Raw genomic sequence first — 25,742 nt, 5'->3', positions numbered from 1 at the left:
GAGGCACTGCACGGTGTGCTCGGCACTCCTGCCTGATCTGGTGACCTCTCTGTGCAAAAAGGACATGGGGAGGACAGTCGGGATGTGGGAACACATGTGACACAGTCCTGGATGGCCTCATTGTGGCAATGTGTTTCTAAAATCAGTGTTGGGTGAATTTGATGACATTCAGAATTTAATTAAAATGTGGGAAAATAAACAGTTGTAAAGATTATATCTGTTCCTGCAACAAAAATCACTATAGAAAAACAGGGAATCTGAATACAGACTGCAGTTTAAGTTTCCAGTGAGTACTAATGTTCATTTCTCGGGTTTCATAAATGATCTGGGCGTGGGGAGGGGGGGCGGGGGGGGGTAGTGGGGGTGGGAGCTCTATACCCTCCATGAAACTCCTCTGTAGGTCTAAAATTATTTCAAAATAAAGTGACAAAAACTGAATCTCCTAAATATAAGGTATGTAAGAAGATTATTATAAGGGCTCTGTGGCTTCAGGAAATTGATAAATTTGAAGACCTTGTGAAATCTTCAGAATTTTCTAAAACAAGTTGTCCTGAAAAACTAAAAAAAAAAAGAACGTATAAAAATAGGGAAAATTGAATACTTATTTTAATTCAATAATTAAAATGGAAAAATTCATAAAATACAATGGACTTACTCTTGTAATATAAGCTCTTTTAGGAAAACTGATTTTCTAAAGCCTTAAATGCATACAGTCTACTTTGATAATGAACTGGTTTAAACTATGTTCAATTTTTTTCTTAAAATACATTTTCAAATGTTTCTAGAAAAACAAATGATAATTCACTCTGCAATTCCGTAAAACTTTGGCTAATTTTTACAGAAAACGCTAATAATAATCAGGAAGAAATAACATAGAATGTCAACAAAATAAATTATACTCTATTTGGGAAGACCGAATATCAGATAACAAGGACAGTAATCAGAATAAAAAAACGGAAGATAATAATCACACATACCTTTTAGTTTAGCAGAAAAGTCAGGGAGAAGATAGGAAATTCAAAGAAAGCGAGTACCTTGCCTGCACACACACACACAAAGATCTCACGATACAGAAATGGTGACTCATCAGCTACCACTGCCAAGCTGGGTGGAGGGTGGCCTGGGGCAGTTTCAGAGAATCCTGTGGAATTACTCAGCAGGAAAAGAACTCCACAGCTCAGGAGGTTCACCGAGGGGCAGGAGATGGTGCTCAGGTGTGCCTTCAGCTGCTTCTGAAAGGCTGTGTTTTGAAAAGGCCTTTGATGTTCTGTGACCAGGACTGACAAGCAGGAGGCGAGCCGGGGCGGGCCAAGCAGGAGGCGAGCCGGGGCGGGCGGTGAGCCCTGGGAGGTCCCTCTGGTTGAAGAAACCAGACTCGGATCCCTGCAGTTCACACAGCTGATTAATGAACACCGAAGCACAGGTGAGGGCTGAGGGGGCTCGAGGAGGGGCAGCGAGGGCTGTGGTGTCTGGGGAGGAAGCTGTCCCCCCCAACACCTCTCCCCTCTGCAGGCCTCTCAGCAGCCCTGCGGGGCCTGCAGCACAGGGTGAACGGCCCCCATTTTACAGTTGGGGAAACTGAGTTCCAGACAGGTTCACTGGCCTGCCCAAAGCCACAGGGTTCCTGGTGTGTCCTTCCATATCACTGTGGCCGGGCTCAGCGGAGATCTGAGGAGGTGGGCAGTGAGGATGCACGTCCAGCAGGGAGAGCACAAGGCTTGGGGTGGGGGCGCATGGGGCACCGAGGGGGTAGGATCCCTGGAGTGTCCACGTCTCTCCTCCCTCTGGGTGGCCAGGCCCTCAGGACCAGCTGAGGGAGTCACGGGTGGAGGGCCACCTGCAGGCCCAGGCGGCACTGTGAGACGGATGCACAGATAGTGGGTCAGGAAGGTCCATGTGGCAGGAGCTGGGAGGGCAGGTGGCACCAGGTGAGGGGAGGCGGGATAAGACAGCGCGTGTGAGAGGTCAGACGAGACCCTGGGCCAGGTCACTGCAGTCAAGTGGGGCCACAGCAGGGAGCTTGGGGAACTAAGGAGGCCTGGAGCTGGAGAAGAGGAGGCTGCAGAAGGATCCATGGGTCCGGGCTTCTCCAGGCAGGGCCCAGAAATACTGCTGGCTAGTGTGGGGTCTGTCCCAGAGGGTCCTTCCAGGCATAACTCTACCCTGAGGCCCAGCAGAGGCTTCAGGCTCTGCAAAAACACAAGGACACACATCATCCCCTCTGGCCCTTGACCCTCCCCGGGAAGGGGCCCGGAGCCCTGCACGCGGCTCCTGTTCTAGAGGGGCCCGGGGGGGGAGGATGGAACTGAGTCAGAGGCTCTAGACAGACGCTTCCACCAGGTATAGTCCACAGAGCACCTGTGGTCTCCTGGGACCCACAGCCCCAAGGCCCTGCCTGCCACAGGCCGGCAGGAACTGCAGGGTCTCCTCGGGAGATGCCCAGAGGCACCAGCAGGGGGAGCCATGGGCCTGCGCTTGAGCAGGCTCCTTCACCCCGGTCGGCTCAGCCGGCCCCAGCACCCTCTCACCCCGGGGGAATGAGGCTCAGGGGCCATAGACCCGGCCTCCTGCACTGGACACCTGCCCAGACGCGTGCCAGGGCCTGAGTGCAGGATGAAGGAGTAGCAAGTACAGCAGGTCCAGGAGGGCCAGCTGTGGACGTGGCACCACTGCCTAGACCAGCACTGTGCCCAGCTGCACCCTGACGGTGCCCACGTATGTGGGGGTCTTCACTCACCACCACCTCCCTGAGGGGGGCCCAGCTACCACCCGCTCCCGCGCCGGCAGCGGCAGCTTGGTCACCATTGGCTCATGGCCGTCACTGGATGTCAGGGTCCTGAAAGCCCCAGGCCTCCACAGCAGCGATAAGGAAGTTCTCAGAGCAGAGAGGCTGGTTATTGAAAGTGTCGCAGTGGCCCGTGCGGCCCCGGTTCAGGTCCCCGTCGATGTACAGCGCCTGGCCGCCCCCTCCACCTGCGGGACACTCGGTCAGTGGCTGCCCGCTGTCGAGCACTGCCCTGGGGGACCCTCCTCCTGCTCCTGAGCCACTCCCTTCAGACCAGGCGAGTCTTGGGCTGGCCTTGTTCAGCCCTGCCAGAGGCCTCTGTAAAGCCACAGGGCTGCTTTCTATGGCAACCTGTGCCCCATCCCCCAGCACGCAGCCTCAGGTCCCCATGCTGCCCACGTGCCTGCTCCACCCCCAACGATCTGCAGCCTTCTTCCTGCCATTGAGGGGGCTCTGCCTGTCCCTCAGGTGAGGCACCTACCACCCAGCTCAGCCAGGACTGGCCCAGGGCTTTGGCACCCATGACCCTGTACCCTCCTCCCAGCTAAGTGACCGCAGACAGGCAGGAGCAGGCCAGAGGTGGAGGGCAGCGCCCACCTATGATGAGGCAGTCACTGCCCCCGGCCATGAACAGGGACTCCGTCTTGGAGGGCAGATTGAAGTGCCGAGTAGCCAGGAATGGCGAGAGGCGGTCGGAGCTCTCAGAGGACAGAGAGTGGCTCGGGGAGGATGAAACGGTGGTGGACTCCAGGGACGTGGACTCCAGGGACACGGGCTTGGTCAGCTCTGGGTGTTTGATGACCACCCACTCGTAGCGCTGGACCTCGGGCTGCAGCTGAGGACAAAGGGCGGTGTGAGGACTTGACCGCGGCGCCCGCTCTCCCCCAGGGCTCGTCGTCGGTGCCCAGCGCGAGGACCCGCACCATAGAGGGCCGCCTGCTCGCCGAGCTCGCCTCTGAGGGTCACACCCCAGCAGGCGACAGGGGGAGGCGCGTCTGGAAGGAAGCAGGGTCACATGAGAGGGTGACCTCCCGCGGGGGGCCCACTCACCCTAAACACGAAGCATTCTCCGGTCCCGAAGAAGCCCAGCTTGCCCCCAAACTTGTTTCTCTCACTCCAGTCTGTTGACAGGTAGGCGCCACACACCTGGGGAGGAAGGCTCAGGGTGGGGCTGCACCTGGTGCGCCCACGGGAGCCCCCCAGCACTCAGGGCAGCTGAGAGCCGAGGCTCAGTCACCGCTGGGGGGTCGTAGTCACAGCCGCACACCCTGACCATCGGAGGGCCAGGGAAGGTCAGAGTGCGGAGATAGGGTCGGCTCGGAGCAGGCTTGGAGGATGCCTTGGCCGCTGCCGGCTCCTGGGGTACTTCCATTTCCCCCCTGGGCCCGGAAGCCTGGGGACAAGCCCATGTCCACACCCCAACTATGGGCATCAGCCCAGGGAGGCCCTTCAGATGGGAGCTTCCAGGAGGCACCTGCTCAGGAAACACTTCCCAGGCTTCCTATCAGCCAGCAAAGTGCTTGATTTCACCATTAGAGTCACTCCTCCGAGTGGTTACGGAGGTATCTGACACTCGGGTCACCTGCTGTAACAGACACCCGGGCTCCTCCTGGGAGTCGGACGCAGGGTCTGAGGCTGAGGAGACAGTCCTGCAGGTGCAGCTGGGCGTCTGGGAGCCACCACAGCACGCAGACGCTCCAGGATGGAGGCGCTCACTTTTCTAGACACCTTAAGTACATTCCAGATGACAGTCACTGCAGAGAACAAGGCTCTGAGAACTACCTGCTGGGGTGGAGGAGGGGAAGGCGCCGGCAGACTACTGCAGGAGGACGTGGGACCTCGCTCAGCCAGCATTTCTGCAAAGTTCCTCTAGACTGCCGGGCCAGTCAGGCTGTGGGTCTGGACCCCAGGGGAAACAGGGAGGCCCTGGGAACTTGGGGGGTCATGTAAGGAGGCCAGATTTACCTCTCTGTGGAGGGCAAGCCGTGCTCTGCACCCCTAAGCCCAGGAAACCTGGGTGGGGGCTACCAGGGAACACCCACCCTCCCAAGAGGCCAGGAGCCAGGGACCCCTGGCTGGTTCTTACCTCCTTCTGTGTAGTCTTGATCAGCAGAACGGTGGGCTCTCGTCCTTCGCACTGGAAGTAGAACCTGGGGGCAGAGAATGGCCTTGCCATTCTGACAGCAGCACCCACCGCTGCCCCCTTCCCTGGCTGCCTCCCCCCAGCCGCTGCTGACCCCGGCTGCCCAGGGTGGGCAGACGGACCTAACACCTGCCTGTCCTCCTCTCCTGGGAACCAGGCACATGGCTTGGATGGCAATGCCTGGGCTTGGGCGCTTCTGCCAACGGGGAGCCCCAGCCAGGAGGCCGCAGGCCAAGCAGTCAGAGTCCTGGACACTCTGCCCTGATGTGCCCAGAGAAGAAGCGGCAGGGTAGACGGCCCCTAGCAGACAGCCATGTGCCAAGAGCTTTGGGGAAGCCAGAACCAGAGGAACAGGTCTGTGCTCTGGGAAAGCTTGGAGCATTCTCGGGCTCTGGCAGCACCGGGGAGCCAGGAGGAGGCCTGAGGTCACCGCTGTGCCAGCGGAGGTGCCCAGGGCTTGGCCAGCATCCCTCCATGGGCCTCCCACACCACACAGGGGGGGCTGGCTATGCCAGAATATGCAGGTGGCGCTCAGTGGTGCCCCCTCCGTCTGTATCGCCCGTGACCCAAGACAGAGCGTGGGTCAGAAGCCATCTGAGGCTCCCGGGGTGCCTCGGGGGAAACCTGCCAGAATCCCCTGGACACTGGGAAGGGCCCAGCACAGCCCACAGGGCCAAGATGGACCTGGTGTGGACTGGTGAAACGGGGGTGGAAGAGCAGTACCCAAGGCCGGCCGCCTCGAGCTGTCCTGACATTCTGTCAGCTCGAGGTCGGGGGAGCCTGCTCCTGATCACCACCACGCCTGTGTGAGGCCGCGGAGCCCTGTGTGTGCTGCAGTGACCTTAACCCTAACCCCTGCAGTGGGGGTGGCCCTGGAGTGAGAGATGCTCAGAAGAGGGGCTCCCAAGTCTAGGCCCCAGGAAGAGACAGGGCCTTCCCCAGGCACCTGTGTCTGCAGGAGGCCTGTGGCCTCCAGGACGTGCAGGCAGGATGAGACACTGGGCAGCCCCACCCCTTCTGCTCCGTCTGGCCCTTGGCGTCCAGACCTCAGCACCTCGAGGGGGCAGGCCCAGGGCCCTGCCTCCGGGCGTTACCTGGTCAGGCTGTACCCATGCTGCAGCGAGGAGAAGAGCAGGAGGGGCTGGCAGAGGGCGAACCGCTCAGGGACCCACGACCAGATGTCTCTCATCTCCTTCACACCGACGATCTCTGAGTGGAAGTTGTCTGCATGAACCGCCAGGTGCACGAACTGCCTGAGGGAGCGGGCAGAGGTCAGAGCAGAGCTGCAGCCCCAGCCCCGGCCATGCACCCTGTCCCCTCCTGGGAGGGGTGAGCCTCTCATGGGAGCTCAGCCTGGAGGGAACTTCTTACCTGCAGAGCCAGGTCAGAGCCTGGTAGGGGCCTCAAGGGCCCTCACGAGGGCACGGGGTGGAGCTAGCCCTGGAGTCCCGCTCCCACCCCGCTACAGAAGGGACAGAGCCCAGCCTGGGGGTGAGAACGAAAGCCCCCTTTCTCTAAGAGACGGGGACAGAGAGAGTCAGCTCTGGCAAGACAATGCTTCCAGGCCAGCCAAGCACCGACAGCAGACAGACAGACAGACAGGCATGAACGCTGGCCAGCCAAGCACCAATAGGCAGACAGACAGACAAATGGGCTTGAACATCACCCAGGCTCTGGGGCAGCACTGCTGAAGCCAGCCCTGAGAGCTGGAGCAAGCAGCCAGGCCGGAAGACAGAGAGAAGCCAGGTGTGGAGACACGGTTTCCAGACCTACCTTTTAGAAAGTGAAACACTGAAAAACAGGAGGAAGCAACGGACACGAAGAACAGGAAGAAAAATAAAACAGACAAGGAGAGGTTAGTGGCAAGTACTATCACCCAGGACACGCCTGCCTTTGGCCCACGAGAAAGGCTTCCACACCTACAGCTGGGGCACAGTGACAGCCACTGAGGTCTCAGCACACATGGGCCCTCCCCAGGCTGGCTCCCCAGGGGTCTGTGCTCAGGACGGGGGGCTACCAGGATGGGAACCCAGAGCTGAGGGGTGGGCAGCAAGAGTGGCTCCAGAGTGACCCAGGGAGGCCAGCCTGGCTCCCTCCTGGGCCCGCGGGCACCACCATCGGCTGCAGCCTCTGTCTCGGCCACATGGCCCAGCACCCACAGCTGCCCTGGCTGCCTGCAGCGGCGCCAGGCAGGCCCTGTCTCCTGGCCAGTGGTTTTCTGTATGCGCACGGAGGGCTTACCAGCCAGCGGCTGGTCGAGCTCAGGCACCAAGCCCCCAGGATGCTTCCTCACAGGCCCCACCCCATCCAGGCCCCAGAGGTGGCCCCAGTGGCCTGCCTACCTCTTCTGCTTGACGGTGATGCCCTTCTGCTTCAGAGCTTTTTCGTTGGCCATCTGCAGGAGCTGAATCTCCTTCCGAGAGAAGAGGCGGATGGCAAACGCCTTCTCCAGCAGTTTCTCGGGAGATACGGTCTTGGCGATGTCCCTGACAAAGGTGCGGATGTCCTGCTTCACACTGTCCGACTCGAGCGGCTGCCCCGCCCTCGCCTTGTGGAAGAACTTGAGGATGGCCAGCGCCACGCGGTACAACACCTTGTAACCCTCCACCAGGAAGACGTCGAAGACACGGGCGAAGTAGCTGAGGGGCAGCTCCCCGAAGAGCCAGCGCTGCCAGTCCGCGTACACCTGCAGGACGTCCTCTGACACGGCCACCATCAGCTGGTGGGCCGCCTGGCAGTACTTGTTCACCAGGTCCCCAAATGTCATGCAGGAGGACTCGAAGGCCAGGAAGCTCTGGTCTACCAGCTTCCTGCTGGGGTCCTTGCAGGCCAGGATGCGGCAAGCCTTCTCGAAGCACTCGGCCTCGTCGGCACTGTAGTGCAACAGCAGAGCCACGACCGCGGGCAGCGCAGGGCAGAAGGAGACGTCGGGGAACTGGTTGCTGATGCACAACAGGATCTTGCGCACAGCGCCCTCACCCTTCGAGTTCAGGCAGTAGCTGGGCACCTGCGTGTTGTCCACAAACTCGGGCAGGGGCAGGCTGGCGCTGCTGTGCTTGCCCACGATCTTGCCGACGATGTCTCTGTACACGCCGGCATCGGGGGTGACTGTGCGGCAGGGGATGTCCCGGATCAGGCGCTGGTACACCTGCCCCCGCAGGGCATAGCTGCGGGCCCAGTAGCCCTGGCGTGCCAGCTGCTTCAGCTCCGGCAGCTCCATGCAACTCAGCTCCTTGGGCCCCAGGTCCGGGATGGCCGAGTCCATCTTGTCTCTGTCCACAAAGCAGCTGTAGGCAGGGGGGTTCATCATGCAGGGCGTGGCGGGGGGCAGGAGGGGGCAGAGGACAGCTACATCCACCGGCACCTTCTCTGAGGCTTCTTGGCTAACCTGTCTGCCATCCCACGCCCTACAGGATTAAAAACCATGCTTAATAACGTGTGTGGCATGAAGGTTTACATTTCTTTAAAAAGTGTCTGTTTTAATCTTTCTACAAAGTTATCAGTAGGGCTTCCCTTTAAGATAAGTGGATATTCTTGAGAATTCACTACAAGCTCTGGAGCATAACTTCTTTTCATAGGGCTTCTGAGGGTACTGGGAGAGGTCACACAGGCTCTGGGTCATGAGAAAAGGCTTTGAGAGGCTGACTCAACAGTAAACATCTCTTTGCTCAGGGGTGGTGGCCTGCCTGGCCCTCACTCTTCCCTTTGCAGCCTGGGGGCCTCTGAAAGGAGTCGCTGGTCCGGAAGACCCCGGGAGGTCACCAGACGCCGTGTCCCAGCTCACACAGGCTCACAGCTTCTGCCTGGCCGTGTGTCATGAGCAGGGCACACACCTACTCTGCCCCACGGTCGCTGGTCTGGAACCTGGATACTGGCTCTTAACTTTCTAAAAATAGCAGCTATGCTGCAGGCAGGCATTCCACAGAAGAGTCACTGGTGGGAAGAAGACATGAAGGTGGAGAAATAAATGGAAGGTGTCACAGTTTCAGAATCAGAAGTTTCTGGAACCAAATGAGCCAGAGGTATTGGGGGATTTGGTACCATCTCTCCATTATGGGCATCTATGGAGATTCCTGTAGATGTTTTTTTAAAAAGCGGGTAACAGGTGCTATTTGAAACTCCAGCTGCACGTGGACAGCAAGAAGGAAGTCTACCGCTCAGACGTCTACCACAATCTGATTTTTGCCAGAGGCTACTGTCCTCAGCACAGAAGTACTAACCATGCACCTCAGACTCACCTTTCCGCCTGGGATGGTACACTGTCCGGAGATCTCACAAAGGGCTGTTTGCCTCAGTGACCTTTGGTAAGTGATCAGAGCATTCCTGTTTTGCTTGCATCAAGAACATTTATCTGAAAACAGAAAAAGCAAGCAATACTTGAACATTCACAAAGCTGCACCACCACAGCATCAACTCTGAGCTTTTTCATCTCCCCAAATGGAAACTCTGCACCCATTAAACACCAACTCCCAATTCCTGGCCTCGAGCCCCTGGTAACGGCCACTCTGCTTTCTATGAATTCGACCACTCTAGGCACCTCGTATTAGTGGAATCATACAATATCTGTCCTTTGGTGTCTGGCTTATGTCACTGATCATAAAGTCCTCAAGGTTCATCAATGTTGACAGCATGTACGAGAATGTGAAAGTGAATGTGAAAGTCGCTCAGTTGTGTCCAGCTCTTTGCAACCCCATGGACTATAGTCCATGGAATTCTCCAGGACAGAATACTGGAATGGGTAGCCTTTCCCTTAGGGATTGAATCCAGGTCTCCCGCATTCCATGAGGATTCTTTACCACCTGGGCCACAAAGGAAGCCCAAGAATACTGGAGTGGGTAGCCTATCCTTCTCTAGTGGATCTTCTCAACCCAGGAATCAAACTGGGGTCTCCTGCATTGCAGGCAGATTCTGTACCAACTGAGCTATCAGGGAAGCCCATGTATGAGATACATTTTTAAAACTTAAGACTATTATTTAGAGCAGTTTTAGGTCCACAGCAAAATTGAGAGGATAGTACAGAAGTCTCACATACTCTGTCCATGTAGGCACAGCCTCAACATTATCAACCTTCCCCACAGATGAGACATTTGCTACAACTGATGAGTTTAAACTGACACGTCACTGAATCTATGAATTAACGCGGATTCTGTCTTGGTGTCATACATTTTATGAGTCTGGACACATGTAAGTAAAATGACATGTAACCTTATTATAGTATCGTAAAAAGCCCCACCTGTTCATCTCTGCCCCCTGCAACATCAGAACTTCATTCCTCCTTATGGTTGATAATATCCCACTGTATGTCCAGAACACGCTTTGTCTACCTGTCAATGAACATCTGGATTGTTCCTACCTTTCGGCTGTTGGGAGTAATGCTGCTGTCAACACAGCTGTATGAGTGTCTATCCAAGTCCTTGGATACATTTCTTTACAGGGACTTTCCCACAGAAATGAGGTTTTGTTGACAACATCCATTTACCTCGTCCCGCTGGAGGAGCCTTGTCTGCAGCAGGACTAGGTGCCGCCAATGCTGGAAACTTCTTCCCCAGAAAAGAATCCCAAATGGCAGCTGGTCTGTCTGCTCTGTCCTGGGAAGGACAGCAGTTAGGGGCTTCCGTTTCCCCAGGCTGCAAATTACCTATAGAGTCTCATCCTTTACTCTAGGCTCCGAGCACACTAACCTCTGGAGGGACCCGAGGCCTATCCTGTTTTCTTAAATAGAACCTGCTCCTCATCAGGGCGATAAACATGTTTATAAACAGAACAAGAGCTGGGCAGGACAGTGTCAAACCTCACTCAGCTGGCCTAAGATTCAGGTTGAACATTAAACAGTTATTGCGCCTTGCAAACCCCTTCAGCAAGGACCTTCGGAGAGAAGCAGACCAGCGTTCGTGTTCTCTTTCCTTGCTGCTTCTGGCTGTGCTGCACAGCATGTCGGATCTTAGTTCCCTGACCAGGGATCAGACTGACGCCCCCTGCAGTGGAGGCACCGGAGCACTAACCACCAGACCACCAGGGAAGCCCCCACAGTTTCACTTGTTGCAACAAGTGGCTGGGGGAGTCCGAGGCAAAGACAGGCGCAGAAGAGCCCAGAGGAACTCTCTGGACCCCTGAAGGCCTCCTCACACCTGAGAGCATGTGGTATTTCTGGAGAAGGGCAAACAAAGTTGTGCTGACCTCCTGAGGGGTCAATGAAGCCAGGTCCCAGGGCAGCTTTTTGTCTGGTTTGGTTTTTACATGAATGAATGATCACAAAAACAACAACTAACTCAAAATTACAGACTACAAATATACAGTCTTGCTTAAGTTACCCCTCAATCCCCCTGCCTCTTCTCCTTAAGGCCACCACCCCTCACATCTGAGTTCATGAAGCTGCTTCCTGCAATGTACATGTGCACACATTCACAGCACACGCTGGCTATGGGGAGCAGGGAGGCAGCAGCCAGGAAACAGATCACAGTCACCAGGCGGGACCCTCGCCCGGGCCGAGGTTGCGGCCTCCCCAGCTGTCCCTCCCGCGGCTTTGGCCACACCACCCACACCGTCCACGCCGCCTGCCCTGCAAGGAACGCAGGCCTCACCTGCTCTTGTAGCGCCCAGCGCCCGACAGAGGGGCCTGGCCCAGGAAGGCAGCCGTGCTCCCACCCTCACCCGACGGGTGGTCGTAGAGAAGACAGACTAGAGCTCCGGCAAAGAGTGAGCCAGTCTGAAGCCGCCGGTCCGGGCGGCTGCCACTGGTTGGGCTGGCCTCAGGAAAGCCGCACCTCCTCCCTGAACACTGAACACAGGTGCCCTTCTCTAAAACGGAGCCAATGAACACAAGCCTGCCTTGGGCCCTGACCCGGGCATGGCGCCTGTGCTGGCCGGGTGTGGGGACAGGTACACCCCACTCTCTCCCTCTGGCCCTGCGGCAGCCCGGGGCAGGTAGCCACTCTTCCTGGCCAGCAGGGGCCCTGGAATACCACTTTCCCTAGGCTTCAGGAAGCTGAGGGAGGAAATGAATTCTAATCATAAATTCTGCACCTGCCCTGGGGCCACCCCACCCCCAGTCTCAAGTTCACTGTGGAGGGGCGGGGCAGGCTCGTGGCGTCTGTTCATCAGCCCGCAGGCACAACTCCCGGGCCTTGGACCACAGGAAGGAACTCTGCGTTTCTGCCCTGAGCTTGGGCCTAATCTGCAATTCTGGGCAAACAGGAAAAATTCCACTCAACTTCCTGTTGGACTCACAAGAACAGCTGACAGTGGTCATTTCGGATGGTGGGGATATCACACAGCGCGTCCAGAAAGTGGTGGCTGCCTTAGCTGGAGTTGTCAGGGGGTCTCCCCCATCAGAGCAGAAATGCTGAGACAGAAGCTGACAGAGGAGCTGAGGAAATGCTGCTCCCTCCCAAGGAGGGCCCAGAGGCGGGAAGGGGCCAGGGTGCTGGAGGAGGGGAGGGCGTCCAGTAGGCCGCACAGCAAGGAAGGAGAGCGGAGGCACTGGGGTGGGAGTGCAGAGGAGCACCTGAGTGCAGGGGGCAGGGAAGGGACGCGCCCCAGCAGCCGTGACTACCAGCTGAGCGCCGTGGGGTTGAGCCTGCCTGCTCCTGGAACTGAGTGCCGTGGGGATGAGCCGTGCCTGCTCCTGGAAAGCACGCTCCCGCCTAGCATGACAGGACAGCGCTCCCTGGGCTCCCGGCTCAGCGGCTCTGGGGGTGCAGCCACCGAGGCTGCAGCCACGGCTCCCCCAGGGCCCTGGGAGGCGCCTGCTCTCTTCGGGACAGTCCCTCTGAAAGGCCTCTGCGGGCACCCCTCCCCGCTGGTGTGGCCGTTTCCCCACCCGGAAGCCCCTCCAGTCACTGTCTGTCATGCCTTCCCTCACAAATAGAGGTCGTGCTTCCTAATGGAAAGCAAGTCTGTCTCATAAAGGAAAAAATAAAGTATTCGGTGGGACTCGGTGACCTCTGCTTAGAGGGTCATGCAGCGCTCGGCTGGCGGCCCCACGGGCCCTGGGCCAGGCAGCTTTTCTGAGGAGGGGGTTCCAGGGACCATGCTCCAGCCAGGAGCAGCCACCGGAGCCCCGCAGGAGGAGGGAGGCGGCAGTGGGTAGGAGACGCCCGGGCGCCTTGTGCCCGCCAGCTCTGCTCCAGGAGTGGTGCTGCCCTCCTGACAGACCCCAGACCAGGAGTGGGGTGGGGGGAGAAAGCGGTCATGGGACGAAGGACAGAGACGCATGGGGCCCCCTCCCGCCCCCTTCAAGGGCTGCTGGACAGACTCCACAGTGGGTCGCCAGGCAATGCAACCTCATCCCTGTCTCCTTCAACCCCACGGCAGGTAACTTCCCAGTGAGGGAACGGATGCAGAGAAGGCTCTGGGGGCCCTGCACAGGCAGAACCCAGCCAGCAGCCTCAAGAGCGAGCCTGCAGCGTGTTTGACACCCCCTCCCCCCTGGAGCGCAGCTCACCTAGGGGGCAGCCCCGCCGCCCTGTCCTCAGGCCTGGCTCCACACGCCACATGGCTCTAGCTGTGGTTGGAGACACGAGACCTCTGCCTGCCTCACCTTGTAAGTGGGGAATGTTAATTCTCCCAAACTGGATTTGAAAAAAAAAACTCGCTTTCAAGTGACAAACAGACCCCTATGTTAAGCCTGGGGAGATTCTATCTTAACCACCCAACCACACTGGGCGCTCTGCCCCCTTATAAACTGCCTCTCCAGGAGTGCCCAGCACCCCTTCCACCCCCTTGACTTAAACTTTTATTCGTTTTACAAACTTCTCCATAGCCGCCTGTTCTGGGCAGGGTCCCGGGGACACAAGCATAAGAGACAGCTCTCCAGGAGCCCGATGGTCACACCGCCCGCAGTTAGACGAGAGGCCAGCAGGGCACGGACTCCGCGTGCGTGCCGGAGGGATAAGGACCCCAGGGTGTGTGACACTGGGGATGGGGACAAATGCAAATGGGGGAGCTCCTGGGAGGCGGGGCAGGAGCTGTCATCCCCACACGAGGGAGCAGAAGAGCCAAGGCAGAAGGTGACGCACCAGATCGGCATTTCAGAGAAAACCCTGGTGGCGAAGGAGGAAAGAGGGCAGAGTCCAGAAGCAGAGGCAGGATGAGCGGGGGTGGACTCCACCAGACACGCTGACCTGGGGGTGGGGGACAAAGGCCCCAGCAGTGAACAGAGAAGGCTGGCCCAGGGTTGGGGCTCGGGTGGGGCGGAGGAGGCGCTCCCTGGGGGGCTGTGAAAGGCTCAGGTTGGAGGAGGAGCTGGGCTGCTGTGCTGAGGTCCTGCCCAGACACCCAGCCATCAGCCCTCACCCCTGCACTGGACCCTGACTCCTCTGTCACCCACAGCCTGCACACGGCCTCTCCACATACCCAGAGCCCACCGAGGAGTCGACTGCGACCCAGTTGGCAGGAGACAGCCCAGCGCAGAGGGAGGGGGGCTCGGACGCTGCCTGGTCCCGCTGACCCCTGCCCAGCCCACCCGCCTAGACCCCGCGCCCGCCCTGGCAGCAAGAACAGCTCAGGTCTGAGCTCCCGGGGCTCAGCCTGGCCGGGCCTTAGTCACTGCGCCACAGGACAGCGGGCGGCGAGGCTGTCTCAGTTGTTCCCTCCTCACGGGACACTCCCCGCCTGTTTCCTGGGAGTGCAGTCAGGAAATAAGAGAAGAGGAAGGAGGCTGGGTCCAGCCCTGCAGACCAAGGATGGGGTGGCAGATGGGGAGGCGGGCAGCAAGGCGCGCAGTCCCAGGCCCAGGGAGTCCCAAGTGACCAAGAGACCGGCGCCTCTCGGGCAGTGTCCCCAGCGAGGGCAGGCAGGGCGATGGGTCCCTGACACCTGGTGGCCCCACTCCAGCCCTGAGGGCGTGTGGGGCGTGGGTGAGAAAGACACAGGACTGGTCACTGCCTGATACTCAGGGGGCCAGGCAGGAACGTGGCGGCAGGACAGGGAAGGGCAGATGACCTGCGCTGGGGGTTGGGCATGCGGCTCTGCTCCCAGGGTGCTTGAGTAGAGGGGCAGGGCAGGGGGCACAGGGCGTCTGGACTGGTGAGCAGGGAAGAGTGGGAGGAGCTCTGAGGCAGAGAAGCAGGGGACGGTGAGCATTATCCCAGGGGCCAGCACTAGGACAATCAGTGGGGTGGTGAGGGGGGCCTGGGCGAGGCAGGTCTGGTGCAGGATGCAGGCCCAGTCTGTTCAAGCCTGAGCTCCTCATGGCAGGCCCAGTGTGCCTGCCCCCGGGCAGACCCCAGGGAAACGCTCAAGCCCACTCCCGAGCATCTGCTGGAGGCCTCGGGGACCCAGCCTCAGGACCGTCAGGGACGCGGGGGGAGGACGCTCCTCTCTCAGTCCAAGGCCTCAGCAGTCAGATGGCCCCCACTCGGTGGTTGACAGACAGGGGGTGATAGTCACCGACCGCAGCCTGACACGCCACGTCCGCTCCCCTCGCTGTCCCGTTTTTACCACCCTCACCCCAGCTCCAGCTCTCTTCCTGCTCTGGAGCTTGTTTGTGGCAAACAACTCCCCGCCCCACCCTCTCCCTTAATGCACCCTTCCTCCAGGCCAGAGAGCAGGGGGCCCTGACCCTCTTTCTGCAGGGTCTCCCCACCCCCCACCCTCTTCATTCCAGTTCTTGGCCCCCTTCTCTCAGCTGCCTCACTACAGGGCATTCAAAGGTCAAGCATGCCGGCCTGGCTCAAAGCTCCCCAACTTCACCTGCTCTCTTTCTGAGCTGGCCCACACTCTGTGCAGTGTGTTTCTCTCTAAATAAACTGACTTCTTGTTTCTCATTGAATTCTTTCTGCGATGAGACATCAAGAACCTGAGCGTTAGTAAGTCCTAAGACCAGGTGTGTGATCTCAAGAGCTATGAAGTGACAGTGATAAGGTAAGAAAACGTTGAGAGTTAGGTCTTGGTCCAAGACAGGCTTGTGCGATGCCCGAGCCAGGCGTACTGGGGAGGACGCTCCAGTGATGTCTGCCCGCTTCTGTCAGGCCTGTCAATCCCAAACACTTCGGGGCTCTGATCGGGAACCTAGCTCTGGACCAGAGGGATGGCAGCCGTTGCCCTGGTCTGCTATGGGAAGGTGGCATGGAATGGCTATGCTCAGGCACGTCCGACAACAAGGCCAGGACAGGCCTATCGAGGCAGCATTTGAGAATCCAGACTTCTCCTTGACTCTGACGTTTGCCTCCTACGTTCTATGTTCACTCCTGTTTCATATCTTGCTTCTCTTAACCCCAGAAGATCTGTGTGACTGCCAAGACGGACTTTTTATTGACAAGTGCTGACCCTTTACTTTCAACTGACCTACTCCTGCTCATCATCAACACCGCTGGGGAAACCTTCTGTGCCGTCCCTTTGCAACAACTTTTCAGGCACTGATGCTTGGTTGGAAGACTGCTTTGGGAGGGATAGCATCTAAGATCTAAGTGCAAATCTTGTTCAGACTGAGCAGCTAAACACATCACCTCGGGCTTGGGTCTAGAATGGGTCGGGCTGCGTCAATTTGGCTAATATCCCTCTGGGCCATATACTCCAGGGTTAGGAAAGATTCAGACAACAGGAATTTTTAAGAGTACCCTATATTCAAATTTTCATGACTCTGTATCTAGGCAGTGGAACCCAAAAGGAATTTAAAGCATGTCTAGCTCGGAGGGATGACTCTAGGAAAAACACAGAGGACATTTTGCTGAGTCCCACTGTGGGACCATGCAGGGCACTGAGGGGGGTGGGAGGCCGTCTCTGAGGCCGGCCCATGATGGAATCGCCTTGTGAATGCTACTGGCAGAGACAGACGGCCATATGACTGACCGCAACATGTCAGGGAAGCTAAAGGACACACCCACAGGCACTGACAGCTCCAAGGGTGATCCGAAGACCAAAAAGCGGGTGCTGGCCCAGCTCCTGGAAATCCCCACCCTTTCCCCAAATTGCTAAAAGGATCCTCCCACTCATTAGCTTATGAAATTATCCAGTCCATAAAAGCTACCCAAACTGTATTCCGAGGTCCCTCTCACCTGAGATAGCCCACACTCTAAGCCCACACTTTATTTTTTCTCTAAGTAAACCCACTTCTTACCTATCACTCTGTCTCTTACTGAATTCTTTATGTGATGAGACACCAAGTGAGCTTCACTAAGCTCTGAAACCAGGTGTCTGATCTCATCTGGAAAACCGTGGATTTTGACTGGGTTCCAGTCCCAGTATGTGGATTCAATCTGAGTTACATAGTTTCAGTTGGAAGACACTAACAGTAAAACCTGTTAATTATAAAAATGCTAAAAAAAAACTTCCAAAAAAAAAAAAACAAAACCAAAAAACTTCAAGAACAACAGGATGAAAAGCCTGCGGTCTTCCAAGGGAGACTAGTGGAGACTTCAGGAAACACAGCAATGAGAATCCTCCCCAGGGGGACACGCCCTTTTGACTAAGCACTTCATAGCCCAGTCTTCCCTAGACATCAGGCACAAAATTCAAAAAGCATCTGCTGGTCCTCAGGCTCCAATGAATAACTTGTTTCATTGGCTTACTCAGCTTTCAATAATAGGGAGTTATCTGAAAAGGCTGAATACACCCAGAGAAATATGCAGAAGGCCCAAATGATGGTACTGGCTTTGTCCACTCAGAGACTACCAAAGGGGAATCGGTTTTTCTGGTGGGCCACTAGGCTCAGGGGTACCCAGACAAGACCAGGGTACCCTGTGCAGACAAAAGGGGCACTAAGGGAGGACTGCAACTTATGTGTCCTTTGCAAAGAGCCAGGGCATTGGAAGAGGGAATATCCCAGATGCCAGAGTGACGTGGGCCTCCTGTCCATTGATGGTTTTACAGTTAAAAGACTGAAGGAGAGGACCTTCATGGTGGTCCAGGCACTAAAATTCCATCTCCCAATGCAGGGGCCCTGAGTTTGATCCCTGGTCAGGGAACCAGATTCCACATGCCACAGCTGAGAGTTCTTACAGTTTCATCAAGGAGGTTCACAGAAATGCTATGGAAGCAGTTACAACAATTTCACATCAAGATGATTGGCTATGTGAGCATTCCAGTCCACACTGACCTGCCCCTGAGCCCCCAAGATCAGGCATCCACAGATTTTTACACCTCCAAAGGCAGAGTCGACGATGCCTCTGATCAACCTTGAAGCAGTTATACAAGACAAACCATTGCCCCTCTGTTTCCCGTGAGAATATGGGAGTAAAATATCTGAGAAGGTAAAGAGGCAGGAGGGAAGGGGGCTGGGACAACCTCAAAATCCCCACACCACCACTCCTCCCACTCGCCAGCCCATGAAATTACCCACCCCTCTGAAAACTGACAGCCCCACATCCCGCTGCTGTTCTCTCCTTCTGAGCTGGCCCACACTGTCTGTGGAGTGTGTTTCTCTCTAAATAAATCCACCCCTTACCTACTAAAAAAAAAAAACCAAACCCTCCCAGCTTTAGAAGCCTTTACATCTCTGATGCTTTGTCTACACCCTTGCCGGCCCCAGGAGCTCTTCATCCTGGGCACATACCACAAACACCCTGACTGTCCTGGAGCGCTTCACTTCCCCCTCCCACTTGCCACAAGTCCATCTGCCCTCCCCATGAGCCCTTTGGGGTTTTACTCCCTTGTCTGCTCGGCCTGACCCGACCCTCCAAACCTCCGCTTCACCAGTCACGAGCTCCTGTCTCAGCTACCCGGCAGAACCCCCATGAGAAGTCAGCCTGACGGCATGCTTCTCTACACACACACACCAACCACAGAGGTAAAGTCACACCGCCCCACTTGACGCCCCCGGAGCCGCCTGGCAGCCCTCCACTTGCCTCCAGGCACCCTCTCCCAGCCCCACAGCAGCTGACAACTTTACACCTCCCCCTCTCCTTGAGAACCGGGTGTCAAACCGGAGCACCCACTCGTGTCTGACCCTGGCCCTTGATCTGCAACCACCACCCTTGGTTCTGGATCTAAACTCTTAGGACTCCGACTCTCCTGCATCTCTAATGCTCCCTCTCTGGTTAGCCAGGCCCTCAACCCCAACCACAGCATCCGACACTCCCCTTGAGCTACGCCAGTCCTCTTTCTTTTCTCCCCAGCCAAGCTTCTGGGGAGAGCAGCCTGCAGCGTCTCCGTCCTTGCCCTCGATGCCTTTACTGCCTGGCTGCCTGACCTAACAGACACCTCTGAGCTCTTATCTCTCTGACGCACACAGCTGACCCCACTGCGCTCAGCTCTCCTCCCCCAGGCCTCCGGAAACCCCTCCCTCCCATCTGTCTCCTCCTCTCTCTGGCGGCTGCTGCTCCTGTCCCTCAAATGTTCCTTTTGCAGAAGTCCATCCTCTTCCCAGCTTCCCTGAGGGCCCAGTGGTAAAGAATCCACTTGCAATGCAGGAGACTCAGGTTTGATCCCTGGGTCAGGAAGACTGCCTCGAGGAGGAAATGGCAACCCACTCCAGTCTTCTTGCCTGGAAAACCCCATGGACAGAGAAGCCTGGTAGGCTACAGTCCCTGGGGTCGCAGAGTCAGACATGACTGAGTGCGCACGTCCATCCTCTTCTAAGCCTAGATTTCTCAGGTCCCACACCTCCAAGTGTTTTGCTGTAACCTCCTAACCTTCACACACTCCCCGTGAAAGGCAGCTAGCTCTGACTCCCAAACAGCTCTGCCCTGTTCTCCCCTTGAAACCCCCTCACGTCCACTGGCCCTGCCCCCTTCATCATTTGGCCCTACCTACCCTCCAATGGCAGCTTCAGGAGTCTTGACAGTGGGAAGGGGGAAAGCTAGGACACGCTGGTTCTTCCTTCTTCTCTCAGGCGAATCTGCTTCAAATGCTCCCTCCTTCACCGGCCCTTCCAGACTCTTGACCCTGCAGGCAGGACTGACCTCCACGCCTCCTTCTCTGGATCTGTTTGAACTTGGCACGCCCGTGATGACCTGCTTACGAGTCCAGCCCTTCTCCCCTACTGTGACTTGGAGCCCGGCGTCTCACATCCCACACTCGGTGCATCCAAGAAGGAGGAAACAGAGAAGGAATCAGATGGAGACTCAGGAAAATCCCAGACCACTTGGGCCCAAGAAGGAAATTTAACTCTCAACCACAGGGGCCATCCGGCAACTTGTCTGTTCTAGGTATGTGCACTTCCCAGCAGGCATCCTCATGTGATGAGATGGCAAGCTGGGTTCTGCCTCAGCCCTGAAGCAGCATAGGGAATTTTTCAAATACTAGTGGCAACTGGCATTCCACAGTGAGTGCCAGCTACCGGGAACCCGATAGGGGGCCCTTGGCTGATGGCACACAATGGAAGGCACGTGCCAGGCATAAACGGGTGTAACCATTGAGGAGGCATTAGTCACAGCACCGCAGGCCAGCTGGCTGGCCCATCTGCTAGTACTGGTCGGAAGTTCAAATGCAGGTTTTAGCGGTGGCACCTGAGCCTAAAGATGGGACCCGAGCAGGGTAAAGTCCTAACGGTATTAGCCACTCAAAAAGGTTCCCTGCGAGGAATTCCCTAGTGGTCCAGTGATTGAGACTCTGTGCTTTCACTGCCCTGACCCAGGTCTGATCCCTAGTTGAGGAACCAATTTCCTTCAAGCAAACCGCTGGTTTGGTCTACCCACAGACGGCTGGGATTGCAATGGGGCTCCGCTAATTCAGGATCTTTATCTTCTGAGTTTAAAAGGTCCTCCCAGCAGTAAGTCTGGGAAAACACCCCCCAAGGGCACAGGAGAAACCAGCTAGCTGCAGGGAATGAGAAGCAGGAGGAGGAAGCCCAGCTGTCAGAAGCTAGAATCCTGACTGGTCTGAATTCCAAGCAAGGTGCCGGTGACAGGCGTGCCTCAGAATGCTGGGCACACAGCAGGCTCTTGGCAAGCATCTTCAGGCGTGACTGCAGAGTGGGCTGGGAGGGAATCTTGCAGGCTGAATCATTTCAACAGGCATTCGAGATGCTTTCTGAATGCCACAGTGCTGGGTGCTGGAACACGAGGATGCAAGGCCACCCCATTGCTCAGCGAGCTTCAGGATGTGGGGACATGGCGTACTGACCCTACCAACTCAGGTGCGGATGCTGTGAGGGAGAAGCACAGGATGTCTGGGCCCCCAGCCCATGAGGAAGGAGGGGCCTGGAAGCCTTGCCCCGCCAGCACCCACCTGGCCTAGATCCTGAAGGCTGAGACGGCCTGCACCCAGGAAGCAGCAGAGACAGCCCTGGAAAGAACAGCTGCTTGGGGCCAGTGAGTGTCATTCACAGTTCATATTCAAAGACACTTCTACAGTCCAGCTTCATTGGCTCCAAGAAGCCACAGGGCCTGGGTTCACCGGGCTACTGAGAAAGGAGTGCGCGCCTATATGCTGGGAGGTGGGGGAGGAGACGACCCAGGGAGGCAGGGAAAGAAACCAGAGGCAAGTGGAGTGAACACACACCTATGGCTCCCTCTAAGGCCCACAAGTTTAGGAAGACAGGAAGGCAGGAACCACGCCTGCTAAGAAAGGAATTACACAGGGTAATCAGGGAATGAGGACAAACAAATTCAAGGGAAGGCTGAAGGGACAGAAGCCAGGAGAGCTCTTGGTGGGACTCAGGTAACTGAGCTTCATTTAGAATGCTATGCAGCGAAAGGGCTTTTATTGGTAACAGAATCACCCACCAGCAAACAACTGGTATCCAATTAAAATTGTGTAACGATTAGGTGGACACACAGTTTCAGGTTATGTGAAACGGGCCAAGCCATGTGTAGTGGCTTCTCAATGGCCTGTAAGAGGAGAGTGCAGCCTGGGCGGGCTGGAGGAAGAAAGCATGACTGCTCACACGTGACCCCTTGCCAGCAGCTCCATGGGCAATATCCAGGGGAAACAGCTAAGGTCCAAGAGCCAGGCAGGGGACCGGGACTGCACAGGGCAGAAGGAGAGCTCGTCTCCTGTGCCCCTCCGTGAGCAGGTTCCATAAGAGGCGAAGGTCACTGTTAACAGCACTCGTCCAGAGACCAGACAGCCCTGTGGGGCCCTGCGCCTCCTGTGGGCAGAGGAACTCCTGGTGCAATGCCAGCCTTTCCTTACTCTCTCCTGGCGGCCGCTCGGCGTGGGGACAAGCTTGGGAGGAAGCACTACACACTTGGCCTCTGTATCCTCAACAGTCCTTCCAAAGTCCCATCGACTCTAACACTGAGGCACTACACAGAAACGGGTCCCGGGAGGAGAGCGAGAGGACCCAGAGAGTTCTTGGATCCCTCTCTGGATCTGAGGAGGTCTCTTTCCAGAGATCTAGTGATGAGAACTTGCTGAAAGGACCAACCCTCAGGCTGGAGGAGAATGAGGTCCTTTGAGCTGAGTGACAATCTGGAACTTTCTCGAAAGGCAAACAAACACATTTGACAGGAAGGCCCTGGGAATCAATTATGTGATTTTGCACCTTTGGTATCTTACATTTTGCTGTTTAACCAACAACCTGAGGCTCTGTGACAGATACAAGAAGCCCACTATCTTGCCCCCATCCCCTCAAAAGGCAGGAGGTAATCAGATTTTTGTTACCTTATCTACTCTGTCCTAGGACGTGAAGCATCAGGCCTCTCCAGGGTCAGTCTTCTTTCTCTCACCCCACACACACTCCTGGGAAGGCACACCCCACACCCTGGCTTCAGTGCCCACGAAGAAAGGAGCGCTCACAGCTCCAGAGCAGTCTCTACCGAGGAGCTGTTGAGGACTCTCAGCCTCTCCACACCACCCGCCGTCACCCACTCCAGGCCTGTCCCTTCCAGCACACAGTGCAGCCGGGCCTGCCAAGTCACCCGGCCGCGGAGCGTTCCCAAAGTCCTCCTCCATCCCTGGGCCTTCCCGTCCCCGCGGCCCCCTGTTGTGTGGTCTTGCTCTTTCTTTTGTTCCCACGGCTCTTCCTTGGTGCTGGGCCTTCCAGTGTTCTGTTAACCACCACTGTAGCCCACTATCACCACTGTGGCCCACTGTAGCCTTGCACCAACCCACCCCAAGTCACCCATGAGGGCACAATCTGACCAGTCACTCACAAACTCAAGATCCCCGAGTGGCTCCCCACCGCTCTCAGGGCAAAATGCAAACTGGGGACTGGTACTCATGGCTCTCCTGACAGCCAGCAGCCTAGCTCCCTAACTCCATCTCCCTTTCCTCACCCCAAATACCACTGCTACCCACTGCCCTTCTTCCAACAGCCGGGAGACTGCCCTGGTACTTCACACACTTTCCCTTAGCCAAGAAGATGCTCCCTCACGTGGCTGTTCTATTTTTACTACACCACATGACTTGTAGGATCTTAGTTCCCTGACCAGGGACTGAACCCGTGCCCTTGACAGTGAGAGCACAGAGTCCTAACCACTGGACAGCCAGGGAATTCCTTGATGTTCAAAATTTAATTTAAGTGCTTCTCAGGAGCCACCACCAAAGGCCAGCTGGACTCCACCCCTCTGTGCCCACAGCAAGCTCAGCCCACCTCAGGGGGAGTGCCGCCCGCTGCACCACAGCTCCCTGACCTGTCTCCTCACTGCACCCCAATCTCAAGGGCACAGGCTCACTCAACTCTGGAGCTGCAGAGCACCGGGCACAAGTCCTCATCATGTGAAGTAAGACTTGGATAAATTTGTGTTGAAAGAACAACGAAAATCATCAAATAATGAATTTAGGTTAGTCTTTAGTGAAAAGCCCGAGATACTGCTTCTTTGATATTATCTCCATTTGGAAAGTGACACTTGAAACAGCCACTGAAACAGCTGCTTCGAGTTAAAAAGGCTCTCTTTCTTCCCTGCACAGAGTTGTCATAACAGAGAAGGTATGCTCAAACAGGTAAAACACTGAACAGGGTCAATGTTAAGTGCTTTTTTATAACCTGCTTATTGTCCTTATGTACTTCAAGCCAGAAACCATCTAAAAGCAAACACTTAAATATGTCTTCTGAGATCGGCTCAGACTGCAACGAGACTTGGGAGCAACATGGTGTGACCAAGGTCACTTGGCCGGCTGGACCGTCCTGGCAGGCGTGGTCACTGACAGCTAGCACAGCTCACCTGCAGGTGAACTTGCAAATCCAGGAGGTGAATTGTGTCCTCATTATGCAAACCCGGCCTAAATAACTAGATTACTTCTACATGCCCCAAAGGTCACCGTTCACCCAGATGAAAACTACTGCACTTGTTTTAGCACCGAGTTCATTTCACCATTCTCTGTGACGCAATGGGGGAGCAGAGAGGACTGTGACTTGGCCCAGCTCTGTTCACAGGGAGAGACTAGTTTCTAAACAAAGCACTGGATCCTGAATAAGCACTGCTCCTACAGGCTTTAGCTAAGGTCTGAGAAGATTAAATGAGGAACAACCTTCAGGATAAAGAAAGCACATGTTGGGGGTTATAGCACTGTTCAGAAATGGTAACTGTAATACCTTTGTGAGATTTCTTGATCTTTTCTTACCTTGGTTTGTTTCTTCCAGCCTGGATCCCTTAAAAAGAAAAGAACCAACACACCTATCTTCAAGACAATTAAGTAAATGTTCAGAGGTGGCTACCATGTGCTGGGGCAAGAAGATGGAGGGAGCCCCCACATTTAAGTAGGGTAAACCACTATTCCTGTCAAATAATGGAATTTTTTTCCCCTCCTGTAATTGTCTGCAAGTTCCTGCTGATGTCAGAGCAAACATACAGAGAAATAAGAAAAATCACTTGCAAGTGCTTCTACTGGCCCTGGAAAGGCAGACAGACTGCTCACTACAAATAAGCAGCTAGCCGAAGATCTCAAGATCAGCCTCACAGCAGCAGCCACGTGAGGTGGGGACTGTGCCTCCCAGGCACACCGCTATCCTAACAGTCAACCCACGCCTTCACCTAGCCCAGTGGGTGCTCACACTGCCTCTGGCCTTTAGTGTCAGCGCAGCAGGCGGTGATCCAGGAGGCCCAGTGCTCCCTACTGAGCAAGTGTCCCCTACCGAGTAAGGCCACCAGGCCACCAGCACCCTTTCTGGGAGAGGACCTTGACCTCTCCAGTCCCATCCCCGACCTCCAGTTGTGCTTTCTCAAGGCTGAGGAGTACAGTGCCCAGGGGCCCTGTGGAAATAAACGCTTCTGTCCCCGGCACAGCCCAGCAGCCACCCGAGGGTACAAGTCACCCCAGACCCGCGAGGTAGGGCTCAGAGGCTGCGTAGATCCCTAGGCGGCTGGCGGGCGGGGTGCCAACCTGGGGCAAGCGGAGGGTCGGGACGGGAGCAGTTTGCAGGTCTTCCAAGACAGAGCGTTATCACAGAATCTGTTGCAGTTTCGAATCCATAAGAGGATTTCCCACCCCGCAGAGCCCGAAATCCCCCGAGGAAGGAGTACCCCAAAGCCAGCTCATTCCCACCGCCGCCTCGCCGGAGCCGCCCGCCGGACAGCCAGCGCCTGGCGAGGGGCGACCACGCGACCCCCGGGATGGGGGTCCCGCGCGGGGCCCAGGCCGGCTCCGGCCCCACGTCGCGCCCCGCCGGGCGCTTGGGCCGCGGCGCAGCGCTGGGGGCAGTGGGCAGCGCCGGCCGCGGGCCCCGGCCCCCCAATCCGCGCCGCGGCCGGCCCCCGCGCGCCTCTCGGTCAGCACGCCTGAGCCGCGGTGACAGCCGGCCCCCCGTCCCCACGGCCCCCGCGCCCCCCGCGCCCCCCCGCCAGCCGGCCGGCCCCGCCGCCGACCTACCTACCCTCCTGCGGCGCCGGCCGCGAGCCCACCTCCGCCCGCCGCGCCGCTTTCTCCTCTGCTCGCCGCGCGCCCCGGCGCCGGCGCGTCTGCGCACGCGCGCGCGCGGCCCCGCCCCCGCCGAGCCTCAGCGCCGGCTGCCCACCCGCGGCGCCCGCGGGGCTCCGAGGCCGCGGCTCCGGG

At 56.9% G+C, this 25,742-nt stretch overlaps 1 protein-coding gene across 12 annotated transcripts; it reads right to left on the bottom strand.

Annotated features, from left to right (window-relative positions):
• Window positions 1-584: 584 nt before the first annotated feature.
• TBC1D24 (TBC1 domain family member 24) lies at window positions 585-25,667 on the bottom strand. 12 transcript variants are annotated; one of them, XM_065924095.1, is made up of 12 exons: window positions 25,564-25,586; window positions 22,413-22,490; window positions 19,620-19,882; window positions 9,167-9,279; window positions 7,271-8,335; window positions 6,702-6,719; window positions 6,023-6,181; window positions 4,872-4,935; window positions 3,836-3,931; window positions 3,383-3,620; window positions 2,803-2,973; window positions 585-2,189 (listed from the first exon to the last, which is right to left on the bottom strand). In XM_065924095.1, the coding sequence occupies exons 5-11, from the start codon at window positions 8,236-8,238 to the stop codon at window positions 2,819-2,821; spliced, it is 1,698 nt and encodes a 565-aa protein (XP_065780167.1). In that variant the 5' UTR covers window positions 8,239-8,335; window positions 9,167-9,279; window positions 19,620-19,882; window positions 22,413-22,490; window positions 25,564-25,586; the 3' UTR covers window positions 585-2,189; window positions 2,803-2,818. The 12 variants fall into 12 exon arrangements, 11 of the variants coding, with proteins under 11 accessions (XP_065780167.1, XP_065780168.1, XP_065780169.1 ...); XM_065924096.1 differs by lacking the exon at window positions 22,413-22,490 and having other exon boundaries at window positions 25,560-25,642; XM_065924097.1 differs by lacking the exon at window positions 22,413-22,490 and having other exon boundaries at window positions 25,564-25,612.
• Between the last annotated feature and the right edge of the window lie 75 nt (window positions 25,668-25,742).

Source organism: Muntiacus reevesi, chromosome 2 (genome assembly GCF_963930625.1).
Source record: "Muntiacus reevesi chromosome 2, mMunRee1.1, whole genome shotgun sequence".
Taxonomy (NCBI): domain Eukaryota; kingdom Metazoa; phylum Chordata; class Mammalia; order Artiodactyla; family Cervidae; genus Muntiacus; species Muntiacus reevesi.
Note: the sequence above shows the minus strand (reverse complement) of the source record. Positions and strands in the feature narration are given on the sequence as shown.